Here is a 24,752-nt window from a genome sequence, read left to right on the forward strand (position 1 = left end):
TTGGGATAGAACGTGATGGCAAAATAGTATGAGAAAAAGAATGTATGTCTATTCATGACTGAATCACTTTGCTGTACAGCAGAAGTTGGCACAACATTTTAAATCAACTATACTTTAATAAAAAATTAAAAAATAAAATTAAAAAAATATTGAATCTCAAGATGATTGAGGTAGTCTTAATGACAAATGGATGGGACTGGACTGTAAGTTCATTTACAAGAGGACTGTGGAGTCTTTGGGAGAACTGAAGAAAAGAGGATGCTGGATATGGCCAGCTTTTGGGCTTGCTAGAGTAATCAGATACTCTTTTTTGTCTTTTTAGGGCTGCACCCATGGCATATGGAGGTTCCCAGGCCAGGGGTAGAATTGGAGCTGCAGCTGCGGGCCTGCACCATAGCCACAGCAATGCCAGATCTGAGCCACATCTGCAACCTACATCACAGTCCATGGCAACACTGATCCTTCACACACTGAGCAAGGCCAGGGATCAAACCTGCGTCCTCATGGATACTAATCAGATTAGTTTTCTGCTGAGCCACGATGGGGACTCCCAGATACTCTTTTTATATTAGCATCCTTCCTCATAATTATTTTCCTGACAGCAATGTCAGGAAATGAGTTGCTTCATTTTTGGCTTTATAATTCAAATTTTCAAGTAAGAAAGGCCACCAATCTCATTTGGACAGTGTTTCCCTTTAGGCTTGTCAGCTAAAGTTCTGTCAGCTGGGTACCAGGCACAGGGGTCATGTGGTACCCAACATGGCTTCCTTTCAAGATGCTAGATTCAGCAAAGGCTGTGTATTGGGCAGCGCCCCTTAAAGGAGGCTATAGGTTGACCAGGCATCAAGGAGAGGGGCATTCTCCAGACTACTGGCTACCACTTCCCAGCTTTGGCACAGCACAGGCATTGGTAGGTAGAGCATTGTTGACAGTGTCCATGGAGGAGGGCAATGGGAAGTGGCAGAGGTGTTAGGGCCCAGTGGGCCCATGATTGAGACAGGTGCTCGGCAAGCAGCCACGGAGAGCAGAAGGGCCTGGCACTAATGTCCAACATTGAAGATCTCCCATGCCCACTTTGTGCTAGGCCCTATGGATAATGGGAAAATATAAGACAAGGATGCTCTACTCCAGGGGGTCATGCTAAGAATAGGTAGAAAGTTTATAAATGTTTTACTTGTTTTTTTTAATAAATAAGGTGGTGGTAACTTCCCATGACACAAGTATCAACTGGTTAATGGTCACTTTCTCTAACTCTCTACTTGTTTTTTTAAATAAATAAGGTGGTGGTAACTTCCCATGACACAAGTATCAACTGGTTAATGGTCATGTCCTCCACAGCTCATTTATTTCAAGTTTACCTCTTGTAGCCCACTGTAGTGAGAAAATAATGTCAAGAGCTTGTTAAATTATATAAGTTTATATAGAACTTTTTGGCTTATCTATCTCACTATTTTCCTCATTGAACATTGGTTGAAGTGTTATTGTATAATGTATATAGATAGTCAAGGTTGGGAAACACTTGGAAAAATCATGTGCCTTTTAAGATTGCAAAAACAGGATAATTTTTAATAGTAAAAATATGTGTTCTTTTAAAAAGTATTTTAATAGTAAAACATAATAAAGAAAATATACAAAAGTAGGAAGGGTAATTTATCATCCAAATCAACCACAGCAAACATTTTTGTGTAAATCCATCAAGATTTAGATATTATCCTATATTTTAATTTATTGACTTTTGTTTTAGTTTTTCTTATACTATAAACATAAATTTGTAATCTGCTTTTTTACATAGTACTATTCATAATCTTTAAAATATCATTTTACATAATATTACAACTAATGTACCACGCTTTATTGAATCCTTCCCATAAACAGTTAGGCTTCGGGGGTATTTCTAATTTTCTGGAATATTAAATAATGTTCAAGTATATGTTTGCATAAGTTTGACCTTGCATTCTTATTTATTTTCATAGCATAGATTACTGAAATTGAATTTATTTGATCAAAGGGAATGAACATTTCTTAAGACCTTGAAATATATATCTTAGGAAAAATTCTAAATGGAAGGACAGCATAATTGGCACTTCCAGTGAGGACAATAAACACCAACTGGAGAAAATACTGTCATTTGAATATTGCCCTCAAGTTTATTGCCCTCAAGTAGATGTAGGTAGATGGCCATATCTTGATAAAGAAAAACAGTCTTGTCCTTATTCAAATGATTCCAGGCTATAAAAAAAAAAAAAAACTCAAAGTGAGTAAACTTGACATGATCAATGACCCATAATCTAGGTAGCAACTCAGACTTATAGTTCATCTTCAAAACATGGTAGAATAGGAAAATATCTATTTGAAGCTGCTAGGAAAGGTATTAAACACTGTATGTTGCCAAGCAGGACACAGAATGTCTCATTCATGATTTCTCTTCATCTGGACTTGCTGGATAAGGTTAGCAGTTTCAACCATAATTAAATTAACATTAGTATTTTAATAAATGAATCAGAGGTAGTTTCAATAGGATGGAGACATATTTCTCTTCTTCAAAACCACTCAGTATAAAGAAGATTATTAATTGAATGTAGCAACATTCAAAATAGAAATTGTTTCAGTGGGATTGGGTTGTGAGCCTTCAACTAATTTATGAACAGGGAATTTTTCAATAAATAGTAAGACTTCTTTGACTTTGCATTATTTCTGTAGAGAAATGTTGAAATATTGCTTATTCAAAACACTTATGTTTTCTTTTTTCTTTCTTTCTTTTTTTTTTTTTTTGTCTTTTTAGGGCCTCACTTGCAGCATATGGAGTTCCCCAGGCTAGGGATCTAATCAGAGCTGTAGCTGCTGGCCTACGCCACAGCCACAGCAATGCCAGATCCGAGCCATGCCTGCAACCCACACCACAGCTCACGGCAACGCCAGATCCTTAACCCACTGAGTGAGGCCAGGGATCAAACCTGCAACCTCATGGTTCCTAGTCAGATTCGTTTCTGCTGCGCCAACATGGGAACTCCCAAAACACTTACATTTTCATCATACAACATGGAATGTGATTTTACAGTTATTCCATTGATTCAACCCATAGAGACAAGCCAATGGACACATTGGATATTAGGAAAATTGAGATATTCAAGGCTAAGTAAAGATGAGGACACTAAGAATGGAAAGTAAATGATGGAACTCTAAGGATCTTCCAAGAAGACTCACTGAATCCTGGATGGTGGGGGTAAAATGGAGGAGGTACAGGTTCTAGTGGGAGTCTGTTTACCTGGATGATGACTGAATAGGTCCCACACAGTATCTTGAATAATTGAATGACTACTCTGATGAGGCAGACAATCACCTGAAGCCCACTGAGAGCTATGAGAATGGAAAATAAAATGATGTTCCACTCTACTACATGTGCAGGTTCTAGGCACTGACTCCATGTGCTGGAATCTGTAAGGAAACTGAAAGGGAAGAAATGGTCAACATGATGCATCGCCAAGCCTGCAGACTCAATCCAAGGAAGAAGGCTACATACAAGTCTTCATACATTTGGGAAATTAATATATATATGTGGTTACAATACATAATATTATTAAACATGAACACATAAAATTATTCAGATGCATATACTGAACATAGGGTATGTATAGCACTGGGCTAAGCTTATTATGAACACAGTGGCTGCCTCAAATGATTCTAATTCACTTAGGAAGCAAGATGCATATTGAAGAGTTTAATAGGCAAGGCAGCACATGTCAATACCCATAGAGGCAGAGGCTGCCTATTTCCTAAGAGTCCAGAGGTTAGTCTGGGTTGTCAGGAACAAGGCTAAGCTACCTTTGTATATAAAATCACACAGGTGGTAAATTAACAAAGAGAAATGATGTTAGTTATTCTCAGGTTCTGCCCCGAAGCCCTTTAGAAAAGTTCTCAAATTTGAGCATACATCAAGATTTTCCAGAAGGCTTGTGAAAATGCAAAGATGCTGGGCCCCACCCGGGGTTTCAGATTTAGAATGTTTGGATGGAGCTGGAGACTTTGCATTTTTAAGTTCCCACGTGATGCTGATGGTCCAGAGTCCACAGTGTGAGGAGTACTGCTTTAAACAACTGCTGTTCTACAGCTCTTAAGATTTAGATTAAGAGCTAGAAACACAAAAGGCCAAAAGTTTTGATTAGTTTAGTTTATTACAGGATTGTGAGAATTAAACCACTTCCAAGATGATTTTAAAACCACACTGCATTGGACTTCCCATGTGGCTTAAAACATAAAACCACACTGAATCAACCTAATGACTTTCACTCACTTCCGGATCTGCATGGCCATTAGCATTTCCCCAAGGGTGATATTCTCTGTTCAACTAAGTTAAAATGAAAAGCTAGTCTCCTCAACACAGCATTATTTACAATTGCCAAGATATGGAATCAATCTAAGTGTCCATCAACAGATGAATGAATAAAGAAGATGTGGTATATATGTACACACACACACACACACACACACACACACACACACACACACACAGGAATACTACTTAGGCATAAAAAAGAATGAACATGCATTCTTGCCATCTGCAACACCATGGATGGACTAGGAAAGTATTATGCTAAGTGAAATAAGTCTGACAGAGAAAGACAAGTACTATGACATAATTTATATGTGGAATCTAAAAAATATAACAAACAAGTGACTATAACAAAAAAGAAGCAGACTCACAGAAATAGAGAACAAACTAGTGGTTACCGGCAGAGGAGGGGGCAACATATGATTAGGGGATTAAGAGGTACAAGCTATTAATGTATAAAATAAGATAAAAGGATATATTGTACAACACTGGGAATACAGCCAATATTTTATAATAACTGTAAATGGAGTATAACCTTTAAAATTGTGAATCATTCTATTATACACCTGTAACATAAAATAATGTGCATCAACTCTAATGAAAAAAGAAACCCAAACAAAAACAATCAAACCTATTTACAAGATAAAGTTGTTTATAAATATCTTGTCATGGGAGTTCCTGTGGTGGCTCAGTGGTTAACGAATCCAACTAGGAACCATGAGGTTTCGGGTTCGATTCCTGGTCTTGCTCAGTGGGTCAAGGATCCGGCGTTGCCGTGAGTTGTGGTATAGGTCGCAGATTCGGCTTGGATCCCGAGTTGCAGTGGCTGTGGCATAGGCCAGCAGCTATAGCTCCGATTAGATCCCTAGCCTGGGAACTGCCATATGCCATGGGTGTGGCCCTAGAAAAGACCAAAAAAAAAAGTATATATATATACATATATATATATATATGTATATATATATGTATCTCGTCATTAGCCAGATGCTTTTTCTCAAAACAACAATTAGGCAAATTTGATACTGGCCAAGTGGCCCTGGGCATTGGTGCTTGTAGCGCAAAGGGGTAAATTCTGCATTTTGGTGACCATCATCACCACCACCACCACCACCATGACTGCTTTCTTCTCTTTTATTTCTTTCTCCTCCCTCCATTTCTCTCCTCTTCTCTTACTTTAAATCTCTTTCCTCCCTTTTTAAATTTCCTACTCTCTATGCTCTGGGACATTCAGAGACACTTAGAGTTTCTTGATATTGCTAATGTCTCAAGTGGTAATGAGCGCTGAATATGGAGTCAGAACCCCTGGATCTGTAAGGGATTTTACCTCTCTAATTTCTAGAGTCTTATCTGAACGATGGCTTAAAATATCTAACCCTAGGGTCATCATGAATATTCAACGGGAGGCATATAAAAATGCTTTGGAACCTATAAGACACGATGCAGATGTAATTTCTTGCTATCATTTCCCTGGACCCACCCCAGACCCCCTCTCACTCTTAACTCAGTCTTAGCCTCCAAGGAAACTAATCCCTTCCAGATTCATAGCCTAGACTGTTACCAGAATATGCTTTGCACAGATCATCCAACCATTTAAAGCAAGATGACTGGCAGGATTTCTATTTTTCTCCCAGGCTATGGTATTATTTATTCTTCTTATATAAATAGAATGAATCACAAGTGCACTAGCAGAGTCTGGAAAGAACAGAGATGTTTACCCTGATACTCATTTTCTCTGCAACTCTGTGCAAGTTCTATCACAGCATTTTCTTCATTGTGTTATAATTCTAAGCATAGCCATAGCTATGCATCTATTTCCTCACTCAGCTGTGTTCTCTGAGGGCACTACTGTGACTTATCCATTTCTGAAGGGCCACATCTAAGGCCCAAGGCCGTGCCTGGCACATTGCAAAGATCAGCAAATGCTTGTTGAAGGAAACTCACTGGATCCTCTCTGGTCACTATGCCAATGACTGGACTAACTGACCACCTGGCAGATGGAAGACATCATGTGCTATAGAAAGTCATACAAGGTAATAATGTTAATAAGAAAATTTGGCATGTCGGGAATCCATTAAGTCTAATTTGTGCTTTATTTCTGTTTAACATTCAGTTCTGTGAGGTAGAAGTGATGTTTATTTCCGGTTTACAGAGACTCAGAGATATCCAGATATTCGTCTAAGGCCATAGAGTTTGTAAGCAGGAGATGGGAAACTTGAACCTAGACTTTTTATTTTATGGCAGTACCTGCAGCACATGGAAGTTCTCAGGCCAGGGGTCAAATAGGAGCTGCAGCTGCTGGCCTACACCACAGCCATAGATAGCAACACCAGATTCGAGTCACATCTGCAACCTACCCTACAGCTTGTGGCAAAGCCAGATCTTTAACTGAACGAGGCCAGGGATGGAATCCTCATCCTTGTTGGGACTAGTCAGGTACTTAACCCGCTCAACCACAACAGGAACTCCTTGAAACCAGACTTTTAAGCATTGAAGCCCTGTGCTCTGAGGGCCATGCTCATTCTAAGGCTTCCATCTCAGCAGAATGTTCTGCCAGGTCTGGGTGAGTTCCCAGAGGGAAGTGGACCTGTGTAATTTACCTTTGATTCTCTAGCACTTAGGCCGCGGCCTGAACTTAGTAGGTGCTTAAAAACTATTTTCTGAATAACTGCAAATATGAATAGCTCAGCTTATTTGCTCAACATGACTTCCTGGAACTACTTGAGCCCCGAGAGCTGGCCATTGCCTGACCACAATAACCAGGAAGCCCTGCCCTGCAGTACAGGAGAAACATGCTTTCATTTGGATATCTCCATGACAGCCTCAAAATAGTGAGTGCGTGTGGCATTAAAAGATTGGAGAAAAAGCATCTAAACAAAAGTCTGTGTGGGAAAAAAATGGTCTGGATATATTAGTCAACTGTTAGAAAAATCTGGCAGTAAGGTAGCCACATAGAACCGCAAAATGATTATGGAAAATGAGTATGAGCCTGAAGCCAGCTCATACTCAGCCAGTTTCTGATATCTGCCCTCCTCCCAAATCAGGGAATTATTCCTTACCGTCCTGCTGTGCCTTCAAAGGCGTACTCCCAACCATCAAGGGTACGGCAGTATGGGCCCTGAAGAAGGCCCAAAGCAGATATGACCAGGCAGTAACCAGAGAAAGCAATTCCAAGGGCCGAAAAGATCATCGACAGCAGTACCTAAATTAAACATAGAAGGAAGTTAGGGCTGTAGAATGAGACAAAGGGATACTGTGGATAAATGATCAGATAGGTATCTTCACCAATTCATCCAAGCCTGCTGCAGTCTATGTAATATCATGTCCACATCAACATGGAAGCATTTAATCCCAATTCATCTGATTTTAAAAATCAGTTTTTAAATGATTTTTTTCCTTTGACATTCCATAGAGGAAATTAGTGAATTTACAAAATTTCTTCCCCTTTTTTTCTGCAGTTTTGATATCAAAAAACTGACCAACTCTTATATAAATGCAATGACGGGATGCGGTCAATAATCTATACTTATTTATTAAAGAGATACTATTTTTTGGGTAAGGTGAGTTTTCTAGGAATCATAAGCTATGGTCCTTGCCTTTCTTTTATGAAGATGATATATGAATATCTTCACATACAGGACTATGCTTGAAAATATCAGGTGTTTGTTCAGATGGTCATATTTATACTTTAGTGAGGATGGGATTGATGAGGGGAGGGTGTTTTCATTTGAGTAGAGAGAATGAGCAACATTCACAGACAGATTGGCACAAATTGAGTAGTGAGAGAAGGTAGATTATTTTGATCTAAGAGGGGTGTCCTACAGAGGAGTAAAGGGGAGAAACTGATGATGGCCAGATTGGCATGGTGCTAATACTGGGAAGACAGGGTGAACAGAACACAATCCAAACCTTAAATCACATATAAAGTGAGTGTAGCTTGGAAGATCTGGGCAAGAGATGGCCTTAGAACAAGGAGGCTGGACTTCATCCTTCAGGGCAAGTGCCCCCTGTGCCGCCACAACCTTTTATTAAAATTTTTTCAAATCTACAAAATTTGAAAGTATAGTAATCTTAAAATCAGCCTCACTTTTGTGGCTGTTTTACCATATTTGCTTGCTCTCTCTCTCCCCCCCTCTTTCTGTATGTTTATATACATCAACACACATGTATTTTTATTTACATTTTTGTTGCTTAACTGTTTGAAAATAGGTTGCAGACATTGTGATATCTCAACCTGTTAACACACCAATACGTATCTCCCAAGAAGAAAGATATTCTATTATTCTGCAATTTTTACTTTTTTCTACGGGATTCAATGAAGGTTTATGCACAAGGTTATATCTCTTTAGTTACTTTTACTATACTAGTCTTGCTGCTTATTTTTTTTTTTCAGAATATTACATTGTTTTTGAAGAATCCCAGCCAGTTGTCCTGTAAATGTCCTATATTCAGAGCTTTTCTGATTGTTTCCTTAAAATTGGACTTGGGTAAAATATTTTGGCAAGAATACATGATTGGCATTGGGCACATTATGCGTCTCTCCTGGCCACTGATGATGCTAAATTTGCTCTCTTGGTTATGGTGGTGTCCTTCAGCTCTATAAATGTAAATTTTCCATATTGCAATTAGAAAATAACTTGTGAGGTAATACTTTGAGACTGTCATATCTTGTTCCCTAAAGACATCTCAACTGATGGATTTAGCATCTATTGAACCTCATATTTATAACCACCAGTTATCACTGTGAGTGGTTGTAATGTGCAGCTTTTCTAATTCTATCATTTCTCCTGCATTTGTAAGTTATCACTTCCCTGCATAGAACTTCTATTTCCTGTTTCTCTCCTCTGCCTCTCTTTTTCTGTATCATAGTGGACTCAGGGATTTTCTAATTCAATGTGCTACAACTCATCATGGTTATTCTTCTTTTAGATGCTCAAATGGTCCAGCTGTGGCCAGTGGAAATATCCCTTCAAGTTAATTCCTGTGCCCTCTGATACAGCCTTATCATTCTTTGAACACTTCCTTGCTTCCTAGCAAAAGATGTCCTAAGCTCAGTTTACATTTATGCTGCCCTAGACCTGGATTAGCTCTTTTTCCAACAAGCCATGTAATTAGTTTTTGAGCAAGGAAGTGACATGATTTTGGAAAACTGCTCTGGCAGCAGTGGCATATCAACCAGAAATTAGAGAGCCCCAAAATAAGAATTCCAAATGGAATACAACTCAGCCGTTAAACAAAGAACGAAATAATTGCAGCAACATAGATGCAACTAGAGATTCTCATACTAAGCGAAGTGAGTCAGAAAGAAAAAGACAGGGAGTTCCCATCGTTGTGGCGCAGTGGAAATGAATCCGACTAGGAACCATGAGGTTGGGGGTTGGATCCCTGGCCTCGCTCAGTGGGTTAAGGATCTGGCATTGCCATGAGCTGTGGTGTAGGTCACAAATGTGGCTCGGATCTGGCGTTGCTGTGGCTCTGTCGTAGGCTGGCAGCTGTAGCTCCGATTTGACCCCTAGCCTGGGAACCTCCATATGCCACAGGTGCGGCCCTAAAAAGACAAAAAACAAACAAACAAACAAAAAACAAAGGAAAGACAAATACTATATGATATCACTTATATGTTGACTCTAAAATATGGCGTAGATGAACCTTCTACAAAACAGAAACAGACTCACAGACATAGAGAACAGAATTGTGGTTGCCTATAGGGAGGAGAAGGGAGTGGAGTGGACTGGGAGTTTAGGGTTAGTAGATGTAAACTATTACATGTAGAATGGGTAAGCAATGAGGTCCTACTGTATAGCACAGGGAACTATATCTTGGGATAGAACATGATGTATGAGAAAAAAAAATATATAGGGTCACTATGCTGTAAAGCAGAAATTGACACATTTAAAATCAGCTATACTTTAATAAAAATACATTTAAAAAAAGAATATGGAAAAAATGCAAGTTGTGACAACAAAGACATGTACTAGGTGAAAAGACATCGAGGAGGAAATGAGTAGCTGGAGATGGACCAAAAAAAAAAAAAAAATCCAGAGTTTGTAACTTGAATAAAAAGCAGATACAAATAGAGATGCCAAAAAAGGAAGTCTGGCTTCAGAGACAATTTAACTTAGTTTTAGAAATGTTAGTTTCTGGAATGGATTAGCAATGAGATTCTACTGTGTAGCACTGGGAACTATGTCTAGTCATTTATGATGGAGCATGATATTGTGAGAAAATAGAATGTGTACATGTATGAGTAACTGGGTCACCGTGCTGTACAGTATAAAAAAAATTGTGTTGGGGAAATAACTATTAAAAATAATAATAATAATAAAAAGAGATTGAAAGAAGCAAAAAAAAAAAAAGAAATGTTAATTGCAAGTGAGAGTGAGATGGCCAAAGAGAAACATGCAATAGTCAGATGATGATAAATTCAAAAGCTGAGACCAGAAAAAGTGAGGAAAAAACACCTGTGATTTTTGGAACAAACATTGTATTATATATAGTTCTTTGTTTAGAATCACTTTATGAATGTAATATTAATATGTCATCTTTATAGAAAATCAGAAAAAAAGTGTTTTAAAAACACAAAGAAGAACACTTGTGCCTTTTCCTATTTGATATTGGTGACCTCATTGGCAACTTCACATATGATTAAAAGTTCTTTCAAATTATATTTCTCATAGTGCTTGTAATAGAGTTTTGCCTCATCATATAATAACCAGAGCTATTTTTTTTACTATAAATTTGTTTGTTATACTTTGTAAGAAATATTTACCTATTCACCAATGTCATCTTTAGAAAAGGAAGAAGGATGTTTTCAAAAGATTGAGTCCCTTGTTTACCAAATGTACTCCAAAGCAGTTTGCTGAGAAGATTAATGAAGAAAGTCTTCATTTGGGGAAGTTGCCAACCATGGCATACTATGTATGTATGTACGTTCACACAAACAAATTACAACATAAAGAGTAGATACAATTGCACAATCAAGGTATGCCTCAAAATTAAATGGGAATAAGAATCTCTGTGAGTCACAGTTTCAATTTCTATAAAATGTTGATGCTGCAGATGGTGACAGCACCTACAAAATAGGGCTGTTTCAAAAATTAAAGGGCACAATGGATTTATAAATTATTTGCAAAGTGGAAAGTATAATCAAAATCTCCATTTTTTCGGGAGTTCCCGTCGTGGCGCAATGGAAACGAATCTGACTGGGAACCATGAGGTTGCAGGTTTGATTCCTGGCCTTGCTCAGTGGGTTAAGGATTCGGCGTTGCCATGAGCTGTGGTATAGATCGCAGACGCAGCTCGGATGCTGTGTTGCTATGACTCTGGCGAAGGCCAGCAGCTACAGCTCTGATTAGACCCCCAGCCTAGGAATCTCCATATGCCGCGAGAGCGGCCCAAGAAATGGCAAAAAGACCAAAAAAAAAAAAAAACAAAAAACAAAAACCTCCATTATTTCAAGTGCCCTTTTTTAGCCAATGTTTGTATTCCAGGGATAGCAACCCATAAGACATTGGTAAAAGATGAGACTCCACTGAGGAATGGACAGCAACCAAAAAGCTCACGGGGTTTAGGTCACACTGTTCCAAAATATGGCACCTTGGCATATTAATGTCTTAGGCTGAAAGAGTTTGAGGAAACGACAGAAGTAGGAAAGCCATTCTGACTTCCCCCATCCCCTCATCCTTCTACCCTGAAGCAGGGATCATAAAATTTCCATGTGAAAGGTGCTGTCCCTGTATCAAGAGGAAGGAAGACACTCTAGTCACCAGAGACTGGGAGTTTGGGGCCAAGAAATCTATGTAAACAAACCTTGTTAAGCTAAACTTTACCTTCCTGGTTACTTCTTCACCATTTAGTACTTGGAGCCCAAACCCCTCTTACCTGATGATTTTTTATAAATGTATTGTTGTTTCTTTGTCTGAAAGGTATAGATACTTACTGCTCTGATCACAACTTTGGGACTTTGTTCTTTTGTGAAGGCTCCCAGGTACATGGAAAAATTCAATAAAATTTGTATGCTTTTCTCTTGTTAATCTGTCTCTGTCAGTTTCACTTTCAGACAGGGACCCTAAAAAGTTGAGGAAAAATTTTCTCCCCTACAGTTTCTGGCACCCATCATGGGGCACCATCACTTTTGTTCAATCCAGAAACTGCAGTCAGAGATCCTAGACCTCTGACTAAAGTTGCCAAAAGCATTCTTACCCAGTTAGTTTCTTAGATCTCTGCTTGGGGAGACCAGTTGGGCAAAGGCGGTAAGGTCCTTTCCTTGTCAGATTCAGATTGGCAGGAGAAAAACATTTGTGAGTATTAGTTCTTGGATTGTGACTCTGATTAAAATTTGATCTGGGGGTACCCACTGGTTATTGATCCTATTGCTTTCCTGTTCATCTCCTATTTCATGTCCTGAGGACGTGGCTTGGCTTTCTGCCTATCAGGGCATGCAAATATCAGTTCTTACTTTTGCAGGAAGTCAAATGTCAGATTTCAAGCTCCCCAAATATGGCTATACATAAATGTGGTTGTGTCCCATTCGTAGCTATTATCTTCCCTACATTACCAGCTCTCCCAAGGGGTTGTCTAAGTCATCTTTCTTTGGCTACCTTTGGAAGTGGTTTGGGGGCTGCATCTCTCGAACTCTCCTTGGGGGCACCTCTTGTGTCCATGGTTAAGTATTGATTTTGAGATACTCAGTAGGTATACCTTTGGTTTAAATATTTGGAACAAATTTTTTTTTTTTTTAAAAGAGCTCTATGGAAATTCCCACTATGGCTCAATGGGTTAAGAAACCAACTAGTATCCATGAGGATAGGGGTTCGACCCCTGGCCTTGTTCAGGATGAGCCACGATGGGAACTCTCTGGTTTTGCATGTTCTTTAAACAAAGAAAAAGAAAAGAAAAAAAAAAAAAGAACTCTATGGTCAGAAGTTGGCCAAATTGGAGGTTGACATTCAGAGCTTAATAGGAACTTTTTTGGTTAAGGCCTTCTCTCCTTAGGAACTCTGCATTCACAGGAAAAGAAAACATGCTGAAGGCTTTGTGGAATGATTTAAGAAAACATTCCAAAGGCACACAGCTCTAAATCTAGAATGGAGAAATCTTTCAATTTCCATCTTAGTTGGAAATCTTCTCCCTGAGATAAGGAAGCATCTTGAAGATAATGCAGTCAGATGGGCAGACCAGCCCCTTGGTATCATTCAGGCTGCAACCCAATTCTTCGAAGACTTAAAAAAAGCAACTGTCCTTGTCTTACAAACCAAGTCTTTACAAACCCAAAAATGCAGTTATAAAAGCAATTCTAAGTCCACCTATCCTTACCAATCCCCAAACCACTTCTATTAATCTCAAAATGTTGGCAGGTATTGTAAAAGATCAGGATACTGAAAACAAAACTGCATTTAAGAAAGAGGACAAGGAGTTCCCATCATGGCACAGCGGAAACTAAATCTGACTAGGAACCATGAAATTGTGGGTTCGATCCCTGGCTTTGCTCGGTGGGTTAAGGATCCAGCATTGCCATGAGCTGTGGTATAGACCGCGGGTGCGGCCCTAAAAGGACAAAAGACAAAAAAAAAGGACAAAATTTTAGTAGTAATTAACCTAGACCTCTGATAATAGACAACCATGTCCTAAACGCCTATAAGAAAACCTACATCCTTTCTCCATCTCTCAGAGATATAACTCTTACCATGTCCTTAAAATGTAAATATCCCAGGAAATAACTAAAACTCTGTTCACAATCTCCTGAGAGAGAGGAGAAAAAAAGAAAAGAAGTTTTTTTTTTTTTTCCTTTAAACATTCACATATCTGGGATAATCTTTGGTAAATAAAGCTACTTTTTAAATTGAGTAAAAAAGGCATATCTTTAGAGTTGTCAGCATTAAATATAATGCAGATGTATAGATTTTTTTCTACCTAGGTTTATTAGAGAAACAAACATATTATCTCTACTACATGTTTAAAATGATGAAACTATAAATTCAACCTAAAAACGAAACATACAATAGAAATTGCTTAATGTCCACCAAGAACTATTGTTAAAGAAAGAGAGAAGCTGCATGTTTAACTTTTTTAGCTGCTTGTTTCTATGATGTTTGATGGTTGCTTTATATATACGTGTGTATAAAAAAATTGTTAACCAGAAAAATAACAAGATGAAAGCTAACTTTGTTTAATGTCTTAATGTCTCATAGAATTTTTTGTGTGTGTGTTTTTTTCCTTTTAGGGCTGCACCCGAGGCATATGGAAGTTCCCAGGCTACGGGTCTAATCGGAGCTGTAACTGCTGGCCTACGCCACAGCCACAGCAATGCCAGATTCGAGCTGTATCTGCAAAGCTCACAGCAAAGCCAGATCCTTAACCCACTGAGTGTGGCCAGGGATCGAATCTGCAACCTCATGGTTCCTAGTAGGATTTATTTCTACTGCACCACATTGGGAACTCCTCATAGAATTTTTTTTTTTTTTGGCTTTTCCAGTGGCATGTGGAAATGCCTGGGCCAGAGATTGAACCCCAGCCACAGCAGCAACCTGAGCCACAGCAATGACAATGCCAGATTCTTAACCTGCTGCACTACAAGGGAATACCTCATAAAATTTTCATGAGTAATCTAAACATAATTAAGAGCAAGTAAATTATGTGATAAAATATTATAAATAAACCTTTCAACACTAATTATGTTTTATAATACTTTACTACTTTAATTTCCTCACCAAATAGGTGCAGGAGATGAAGAGGTACAAATTTTCAGTTGAATAATAAATGAGTCACAGGTGGGAAATATAGTAAAAGAAAAAAAACTTCCAAAATCTTTTTGCTAACTTGAAACCTAAAAGTTATAACAAGTGATAGAAATTCAGTGGATATCTAGATCATTTCTGAGTAAGATAAAATACTGAAACAGCAATTACATCAAAGGTTTATCTACTTTTTTCTTCCTATTACAGAAGAATTAAAGGTATTTTGGTTTTTTAGTAAAACGCATTTTGTGATACATTGGAAAACTGTACTATGAGGAAAAGTATACTTCCACAAATTATGAAATAATATATTTATAAAATTTTCCAATCAGTAGAATGTCAAAATGTAATAGTTCACAGTTGCTTACTTTGTAGGTTTCACTAGAAATTAAAATTTCCAAGAGTTAGGGATTCCAATTAATATATGTAATTAAACTTACTAGAAGTAATAAGGGAATGATTTTGTATGCAAGAAAAGTAGAATTATCTTTTGGTTAAATAAAAGTATGAGTTATGGAGATGCCTTTTTGTTAAGGGACAAGAATAATTTGTCTTGATGTAAAATATTGGCTGTTTAAGAACGAGAAAGAGGAGAAAAAGAGGACAAACTGAGTAAAAACAAAAGTTGAGAAAAGACAGAAAGAGAGAAGGAGTTGGCCTTAATATCAGCTTGGCCTTAATATCAAAAGTACACTGATGCAAAGCTAGAATTAGGTCTTATCTCCCCTAAAAGGACAAATTTTATTTGACTATCGGTCTCCTCTTGATTAAAAAATCGTGAAAGGTTTTTAACCTTTTCAGTAATCTACCCAGAAAGCAAAGACTTTGTGTTTTAATAGAATAATTTCCCATGCTTCATGATTTTACTACATCTTTGATTATTTAAGACAAGTGAGTCTTCTCTACTTATAGAGTCAAGGGTATTTTGTTTTGTTTTGTTTAATGATGTAACTTTCTGTATTTACCTTTGAAATCACTGTCATTTCAGTTAAATGGATCACTAAGTATTGTTTCATAATGACTTATGATTCTTTTTGATGTTTTTGACAAACTTCCCCCAAAATGAAATTCTAAATGTAGTCTTGTTGACGTGGAACAAACTTTGGGATTTTCCAGAGGTCCCCTGGAAGATCTCAATAATTTGTTCTCTTTCCTTGAGAGAGAGAGCGAGCGAGAAAGGGAGAAAACTAATTAGGTTTACTTGATATGTTAAATTATGTGGAAAATATTGCCATATAAGAAGTGGTTTTTAACCTTATTTGTAAGGGTACATGTTATTAATATGTGCTCCAGAAATTATATAAAATTTCTGGAAATCTGTGTCCTGGTATAATGTTGTCATAATTCTAGTTATTATCTTAAAATATTGTATGCCTCCGAAATAACCAACTTTTTTCATTTGCATCATGATAAACTCTCATTAGATCCTCAACCATGGCCATTTTAAAGTCTTTTGTCATTTACAGAGAATTATTGTTTTACTCTGATGCTTTTGCCTAAGTACTTGTCTTCGAGGACTCTAACAAGCATAGGTTTCTGTAATTTTAAGGTCATACCATTGAGCTGAGTAAAAATTTCCAAAACTCAATGGAGAAACTGATGCATTCATAAAGAAAATTAATTACATGGCACTAGATAAACTGAGGAGTTATATAATCAGGCCCAGTTTAAGGAGAATAGATATATTTTGCAGACAAATTAGTCTTACTTTGATTATCTGGATAGAAATGGGAGTGATTGTAGAGAAAAAAGTTTCATTGGAAAATTATAACACACTTTTGTGGATATCAGATTCTAGTCCTATTCATTGTCTTTGAGTTTTTATTATCTATCTATACATTGGATTGAATCCTAAATTATTTTAGTTTTCTCCAATATCTGGCTAGCATTCCCCCAAACTGATGTTTCCAACTTCTCTGCCACCCTTATGATTTGGAATCATTGAGAATTAAAACTTCCCTTTTCCCAAAACTGGACAAGCTAAAGCTATAATATAAACTTCAGAGAAAGCATCACAATAATTCATGTTAGACAATCGTTGTACCTATTGCTGTGTGGGCCTCTCAGAAAGTTCAGCAGAACACCTAATGACATCCCCAGAGACATTCAAACGGTGAACCAGGAAAGTCTGTCAGATTACCCTCTCCTGCTCTTACTCCATCTGAAGATGCTTGGTGTTCCAACACCTAGAAATATTCTTAACTGCTTGTCCTCTGGACTCAAAAACTAAATTTACAGTTTGTTCTAGCCATTAACTTTGGGGTTTTTTGTTGTTGTTGCTCTTTGTTTGTTCATTACCTTGGAAATGTCCAGGACTGAGAGAATGGCTCAGTGAGTTATGAGACAATCTACTCACTCAGTTTCTGGACTGTGAAACATCTTGAGGGAAGTGTCAGACACAAGAATGACTGAGTTCAGGATATGGCATCTTGGTGTATTATCTTAAGGAGTTTGAGGAAACAGCAGAAGCAGGAAGTTCATTTTGACCTCCTCCACCCTCTCACCCTTCTTCCCTGAAGCAGGTCAAAAAACTCCTGTGTGAAAGGTACCCTCTCTGTACCAGGAGGAAGGAAGACATTCTTATCCCCAGAGACTGAAATTTGGGCCTAAGTATCCTGTATACATCAATCTTGTTAAACTAAAGCGTATCTTCCTAGCTACCTCTTCACCTTTTCTATCTCTAACCCAAATCTCTCTGTCCTGTCAATTCTTGACAAATTCATTGTTTCTTTGTCTAAGATGTATAGAAGCTTGCTGCTCTGGTCACATCTTTGGATCTTCATTCTCTTCATCCCTCCATGTACATGTAAAAATTCAATAAAATGTGTATGCTTTTCTCATGTTAGTCTGTTATCAGTTTAATTTTCAGACCCAACCAGGAACCTTAAGGGGGTTGAGGAAAACTTTTTTCTCTTCAGCAAAATGAATCTTGGGTGACCTAAATTTCCATTCCAGGGCTCCAGAAGTTACAAAGTGGAAGCTCAAATTTGTTCTGCAAGATGTACTTTATTTAGCTTATATGATAATTAATTCCCCAAATTTTATAACAGAAAAGTTTTCCTTAAAATTCCATATTTCCATTTCCTATTGAAAACTGAGAATTATTGTACAATTTTGTAGTAGTAGCAATTGGTTGGACTTGAGTAGCAGCTTCCTCTCTTCCTTAAGTAGAACATTTACTCTAATGCTTACAGGCTCACTTATTTCATTGCCATCAGGTATTTGGCATTGGAGGACAAATCAGTTGGGATTCCTTTCTAAAGACTACTTTGAAAGAACCAAGCAAGAAATCCAGTGACTCTTCTCTCCCTTCCTCCTGCTCTTCCCAGCTGAGATGCCAGTCATTTTATCCAATGCTGATTATAAGATCCCATCCAGACCCTACACTATTTCTAGTATGTCTAGAGGGGGGCTGGAGGGGGCTAATAGTGAATTAAGCAAATTGAACAAATTGAGTTTTATTATATACTTAATGGCGCATGCATTTGTTTTCTAGAAATTCCCTGAGTAGCATAGGCTATAATATACCTGAATATACTGCTTAACCTAGACAATTTTGAAAGCTTTTCTGAAGTGTAATACCAGCAATTACTAGAGGATGTCTCAGTCAACTGATTAAGAAAACACACACACACACACATGCATATGGAGCATATTTTAGTTTTTAAATTCATACCCACCAGGGGCACAGTGCTAAATTAAACAACTAATTTAATCTTCAAAAAAAGCAAGAGTCAAAGAAAGTAGGTCATGCCATGCTGGCTGCACAATAAAATCTGCTTGCACCTCAGAATAACTCAGTCAGAGTCTCTGGGCTTGGGATTCTAACACCAAGCTCCCAGATGATTGCAATGTGCAACCAACGTGTGGAACCACTGCTGCAAAGAACGCCTCCCAGGCCTCTGGTAAAGCTCCTCTAGTTAATGAATCACACATTCTCTTTGAGTCGCAGGTAACTCATCTATAAAACAGCAGTAACAATGATCGAATTCACTCGATAAATGTGAGAGAACTATGAAGTGCTATGATGATGATCATGAGGAAGAAGAGATGGATAAGGGTGGAAATGTAGGAACCCAGTGCCTACCTGTTGAACATAGGCTCAGAAAAATGTGGTTGTATTATTCTCTCTTGATTTTATTTTAATTATTTTTAAAGCTCCAATTTAAAAAATATACATCACATATGTCCAACTCAGGGACAAATCTAATGCTGCATGGAAGAAGCCAGATGCAGAAGACAAATATGGTATGATTCTATTTATATAGAATACAAACTAATCTGTAATGACAAAAAGCAGATCAAAGATTAACTTTTTGGGAGGTGACAGAAATGTTCTGTTTCTTGATTATGACGGTAGTTTCATGGGTGGAGTTAACTGTCAAAACTCATGGAATTTTACACTTTTAATGAATGACATTTATTGTATGTAAATTAGTTCTTAGTCTCAACAAAGTTGATAAGGGAAAAAATAGACTCACAGAAATTCTGGAAAAGTTTTTTTTTTCCCTAATTTTGCGTATCTTTAAATCTTGAATTTCTGGAAGAATGTCACCAGAACAAAAAGCGAAGGAAGAAATTAACAAAATGAAAGATAATTTTTGGAGTAAACTCTTGGGTTCTGAACTAACAGGATCATGGAAAGGGTACAATAGTGTCAATATCTGTGTGTTTCTAAATGAGAGGAAAGAAAACTGGGACCCAGTCAACCATACTCAAAATACTATTGCTCTTACCATGTACTTTTTGCTGCAGTTTTCACTCTGGCAACATTTATAGTTGTTATCATTCTCCAGTACAAGAAGAACTGCTGCTACTATAAGCATCTAAAGTAGGGAAGAAAAGAAATAGTATTCAGAATTGGAAAACTAGTTTGTATTCACTTACAGCACAACGCATGTTTTCAGTTTCAGAGCATAGACTCTGGGATCAAGCAGATCTGGGCTTCAAATTCCAGCTCTGCCACTTTAACAGCTGTGTGACCTCAAGAGTCCTCTCCTGTCAAATGGTGCTGAGAACCAATTTGGGTTCTCAACCCTTTGGGTTGTTATGAGGTTATTGTATGTAAAATTTTGAATACAGTGCTTGATTCATAATAAGAGAGCAATAAATGTTAGCTATTATTATCCTGGTTATCGGTTATCAAAAGCTAAGGGTTAAGGAGGGGCAAATGGTTTGGACCTGAGACTACCATCCTCTGCAGCAAACCTGCATTTTTTACTGACTCACTAGTAAAGGACAAAGGAAAACCATCCACCAGACTTTGGCCAGCCCCTCTCCACTTTCTGCCCTCTGGGAATGCAGGTAAAAGGTATGGCTAATCTGATACTACATGTCTTAACCTAAAGTAAAGTAAATTCAATTTTCCCCATGTATTCTAATCATCTCAGATTCAAATTTTGCAGTGTGCTTTGCCTGTTTCAAGCCCACAAACTGGGAGAATTCAATGTATTCTACTTCCCTTTCTTGCTATCTTAGGCAAAGCGCTCAAGTCCTGGAAAGAACAGGGATTTCTTTACTATTACAGTCTCCGGTTTGGGCAGGTATGGACCATGAATTGCTTCTGGCAAATTCTCCACCTATCCTACTGTTCAGAACTGAATCTTGAAGCTGAATTGTTATTTTACTGTTTGAGGTGAACATTTCCAGTTTCCAAATTCCTTCAGCCATTATTTATCTGTCCATTTAATTATTTATCTATATTCCTCTTCTTTCTCCTGAAAAGATTTGCTCTTGAAGGGATATTTTTCTAGAATTCCTAGACAGTGAAAGATAGGGAACAAGTTCCTTTTACAGTTTTAAATTTTACATGGAATATAATAGTCCTATATTCCCCTCCTTTCAACACACAATTTTAAACAGTTTCTGGTTTAACCTTAGTAATGCCTTGCAATCTGTTTATTACAATTCTATACTGAAGGGAAACAATGACAAGATAAGGCACAGTAATCAGATGCAGTAACCAGCCCCATCATAATACTGTTAAAAATAATTAGAGCTAGACCCTAAAGTTGTGTCAAAGGAGAAATGCCTGTCTTGATAGAGAAACTGCTTTCTCTTTTTGGTGTAAAATGTAACTGCAATACAAAGGGCCCAAGAATAATGGAGGGAAATTATCCAAAAATTCCGCTTCCCTACATGCTTTTAGGCATTGACTCCCAGTGTTTTTCTACATGTGTGTATATTACATAGTTGCAATCATAATGCATTCAAATTTTTGTTCTATCTTTTTTCACTTAACACAAACTAACATGCATTTTCCATGTTGTTACATGTTCATAACTACAAATTTCATTAGTTATGAAGAGAACATACCATGATTTATTTGACCATGTCTATTCTAGGATGCTTCTAGTTTTTTGCTATTATAAATAATGCTCCCATAAATATCTATGCACACATTTCTTTCCTTATTTTGGATTATTTCCTCATTTCAAAAGACATAAGCATTTTCATGGATCTTAATATACAAAAGTCTTCTCCAAAAGGCTTGCATTTATGTGTAGTTCCACCACCAACATTCATTGTGTACTTAACACATAGCACCTTCAATAGCACTGAATATTCATATTTTAGAGGTTACCTATGTATACATAATGTGTAATGTGGCAAAATGAAACTGCTTTCCAACGTAGCTATTCAAATATTATAATAATTAAACACCCACAAAGATGTAGACATAGATTACAGTGGTTTTCTTTCATATTATTGTTGGTATAGGAAGCTAAAAGTACACAATGTGTTTTTTTTTAGAAATGATATGATCAGGAAAAGTGTCTTTTCCTCTGAGTTGCCAGAATGATTTACTATCAGTTTGTTTTTAAAGAGTACAAAGTCATCAGAAAAACATTCATGGATTCTTACTGTGGACACTTTGATTTAGTTTTCAGAAACACCCTCCTTTATTAGGGGTAGAATGTCAGACTATTTAATGATGATATGGCCCACCCTTCTAATAATATTTATACTTATAATAGTCACTGGCTACCTATCACATGTCACTCTCTGTCCTGGGCACTTCATACATGAGATTTTATTTAATCCCCATATTCTCCCTAAAAAGTAAATGTTATTATTCACATTTTTCAAATGAGGACACTGAGGCCCAATGACATTGAATAATTTGCTCAAAGTCTCATGACACAAATAAGAGAGCTTAGATTGGAACTCAAGTTTATCTGAATCCTCAAGTTCCTGCTTTTTCCACTGTCTCAATACCCCTCTAAGCCAGAGGAATCATGAGTGCAGACAGAAAATCCATTCTGGAAAAGAGCAATGCCACTGGAGATTAAACAGTATAAGCTGACACACAACATTTCCTGAGGACATAGTTTTTCTATAGGCCAGTGTTCCAGAGACTTTCATTAGGACAAATTTCCTGCATTACTGGAGCTACATAATTGAGCAGCTTTCTGAAAACAAAGCTATTCTCCAAGTCCTGATGGACTCCCTGCCTTTCTACCACCACCCATCTTCCAAACTGCAAACCCAGGATTAATAGAATGATTTTTCCGTGATTCATCGTTTTTACTAGGAACGAGTTTAATTCTTAGTAGGAACTCCTCCTTCTGCGATCCCAAGTCCCCAAAGCCGCACTTACCATGATACCTGAGAAACAGAGCCCTTCAAAATACCACACGTAGTTGGTGAGTTTATTGCTGGATGCATAGGACATTTGTCCATTTGGGAAATACAGTAATATGTTCACAATTATGCTCCAAAGTGCCAGCGGAATCAGCAGACTACTCAGGCAGCATCCACATTTCCGAGACCCCATTTTACCCCACTCAGAACCTGCAGGAGATTTCAAGAGTGTAGAATTACATAAACCCTGGGTGGTTTTGTTTGGTTTTTTCTACCTGTCTCCCTCCCACCGTCAACCCCCACCCTGAGATTACCTACCACTTTCTGGGTCAGAGCCCTTCAGTTCATATTCATGAGGAGCCCAGGACTCGGACAGAACTGCAGCCCACAATCTGTCGGGGTGGAAATAGTAGTTTACTGTTTGGAAAACAATAGACAAAGATCGAGGGCTGAAGAGCTGAGCTGGTCTTCATCCTGTGCCAAAGGAATGCGGTGTTTTTACTGCTTTTTAAAACAAGTCATTTTCCTCTGGATTAGAGCACTCAAGGCTGAACCCCCCCCTAGTGTGTTTGAAGAAGGAAGTGGGGGTGGGGAGGGGTTGGAAGTGAGTCTGGCGAATTTCATCCCAAGCGGATGGGGGTTAAAGAGAAATCTGCCAAGGGATCTTACACTAGCATGGGATGTGTGCTTTCCTCAAATATTCTAACTTTTAAGTATTTACCTTTTATTCATTGTTCTTTAGTATATTTTCACTATTCACTGAGCGTTGTTCAAACTCCCAGGGGCACAAAAAAGGACAGAAAAAGACAGACTTGGTGGGTGAGAAAAACAAGACATCACTGTTTATGAGTTTAGGGTTATAAGACCAGGACAGCTTTCCTCTTAAGTGTTCACATCTAGTATCTCTACCTGTCGGAAAAATAACAACAGGAGTAAACTCATATCTCTTAGTGCCTAGGAAAAGAAGGTAAAAGAAATTGGGTACTTTTATTAAGGCTTTATGAATAATGTTTGAAGTGAATTTAGGAATTCTCCCTTCCAAATTAGCACCCTAAATTTAAAAATCCAAAGACCCCCTTAATTATGATGACATAAGGAAAGGGTCATGGGAAGGAATCTCAGCCCTGAGGTTAAAGATAATGTAGGCAGTGGTGGTAAAGAATTCCAGGGTTGCCTGACTTCACTGCCACCCTTTCTACTGGTAACCTCAGAACTCTGCTTGACTTCCCTTAAGTCTCAGCTTCTGAAACTATGAATGGGAATTTAAAAACTAATACCTTCCCCTCAATGTGTGAGTTAAACAAGATTTTGTATGCAAAACACACTCTTAGGTGACAGAGAAGGATCAGGCAATAAAATGGGAGCCATTATTAACAATAAAAAGAGCAATCATAGAAACATAATTGTTGAAATAGTACAGAAATTAGAAGGAAGTTCTGCTTATTTATTCCTCTTGATACCAAATAGTTTTGTATCATGAACCCTTAAAATCTCAATCCCAGAAACATTTATATTTAATTTGTTATTATTCTCCAGATAGTATTAATACTCTATAACATACTGGCTTTTAATTCAAGAGAATAAAAGCTTATTTTTATATGAATGATTTTAAATTGTATTATAATTAAAAAAAAAAAATTGAGCTACCTGGAGCCACATTTGGATTCCAGTGTAACAAACCTAGGAACTAGTAGTCTTAAACTATGATGGGTTGCAAAGAGGTTTCTTGGCACCCTCTGGTGGATGTGATTTTTTTTCTCTAGTGTTTTCGAATGAAGTGCATCAACAAGGTCTGGTCACAGATTTTTTTTTCCTCTAGGTTCAAAGAAGCAACATAAAAATCACATTTACCAGAGCTTTGGGGTGATGGGGAGAGCAGCAATTTCTTTGGCTGAATGTTTAGTGAGTACTTCCTATGTGCCAGGCACTGTTCTTAACACTGGAGGGAGAGATTAGTGAACAAGGCAGCCCAAAATCCTTGCCCTTGTGGAGCTTACATTCTGTTGTGGGAACGACTAACAATAAAAAAATATATATAAGTAAAACATAGAGCTTGTCAGGTAGTGGTAAGTATGGCTAAAATAAGTCAGGAAAAGACAGTTATC

At 37.6% G+C, this 24,752-nt stretch overlaps 1 protein-coding gene across 1 annotated transcript; it reads right to left on the reverse strand.

Annotated features, from left to right (window-relative positions):
- Positions 1-1,830: 1,830 nt before the first annotated feature.
- On the reverse strand, positions 1,831-23,146 carry TM4SF18 (transmembrane 4 L six family member 18). Its single transcript, XM_047754908.1, has 6 exons — positions 22,966-23,146; positions 22,664-22,857; positions 19,800-19,889; positions 7,387-7,529; positions 3,266-3,446; positions 1,831-2,229 (listed from the first exon to the last, which is right to left on the reverse strand). The coding sequence occupies exons 2-6, from the start codon at positions 22,838-22,840 to the stop codon at positions 2,215-2,217; spliced, it is 606 nt and encodes a 201-aa protein (XP_047610864.1). The 5' UTR covers positions 22,841-22,857; positions 22,966-23,146; the 3' UTR covers positions 1,831-2,214.
- Positions 23,147-24,752: the final 1,606 nt, after the last annotated feature.

This window comes from Phacochoerus africanus, chromosome 1, assembly GCF_016906955.1.
Source record: "Phacochoerus africanus isolate WHEZ1 chromosome 1, ROS_Pafr_v1, whole genome shotgun sequence".
NCBI classification, from domain to species: domain Eukaryota; kingdom Metazoa; phylum Chordata; class Mammalia; order Artiodactyla; family Suidae; genus Phacochoerus; species Phacochoerus africanus.

What these genes read in the sequence shown, in the direction of transcription:
- TM4SF18 (XM_047754908.1), bottom strand. Translation starts at nt 22,840, where the DNA reads ATGGGGTCTCGGAAATGTGGATGCTGCCTGAGTAGTCTGCTGATTCCG. An exon ending in TCTGTTTCTCAGGTATCATG is followed by an intron (nt 19,890 to 22,663) that starts GTAAGTGCGGCT and finishes TCCCTACTTTAG; the next exon opens with ATGCTTATAGTAGCAGCAGT. An exon ending in TTTGAAGGCACAGCAGGACG is followed by an intron (nt 3,447 to 7,386) that starts GTAAGGAATAAT and finishes CTTCCCTTTCAG; the next exon opens with TTTCCTTACAGATTCCAGCA.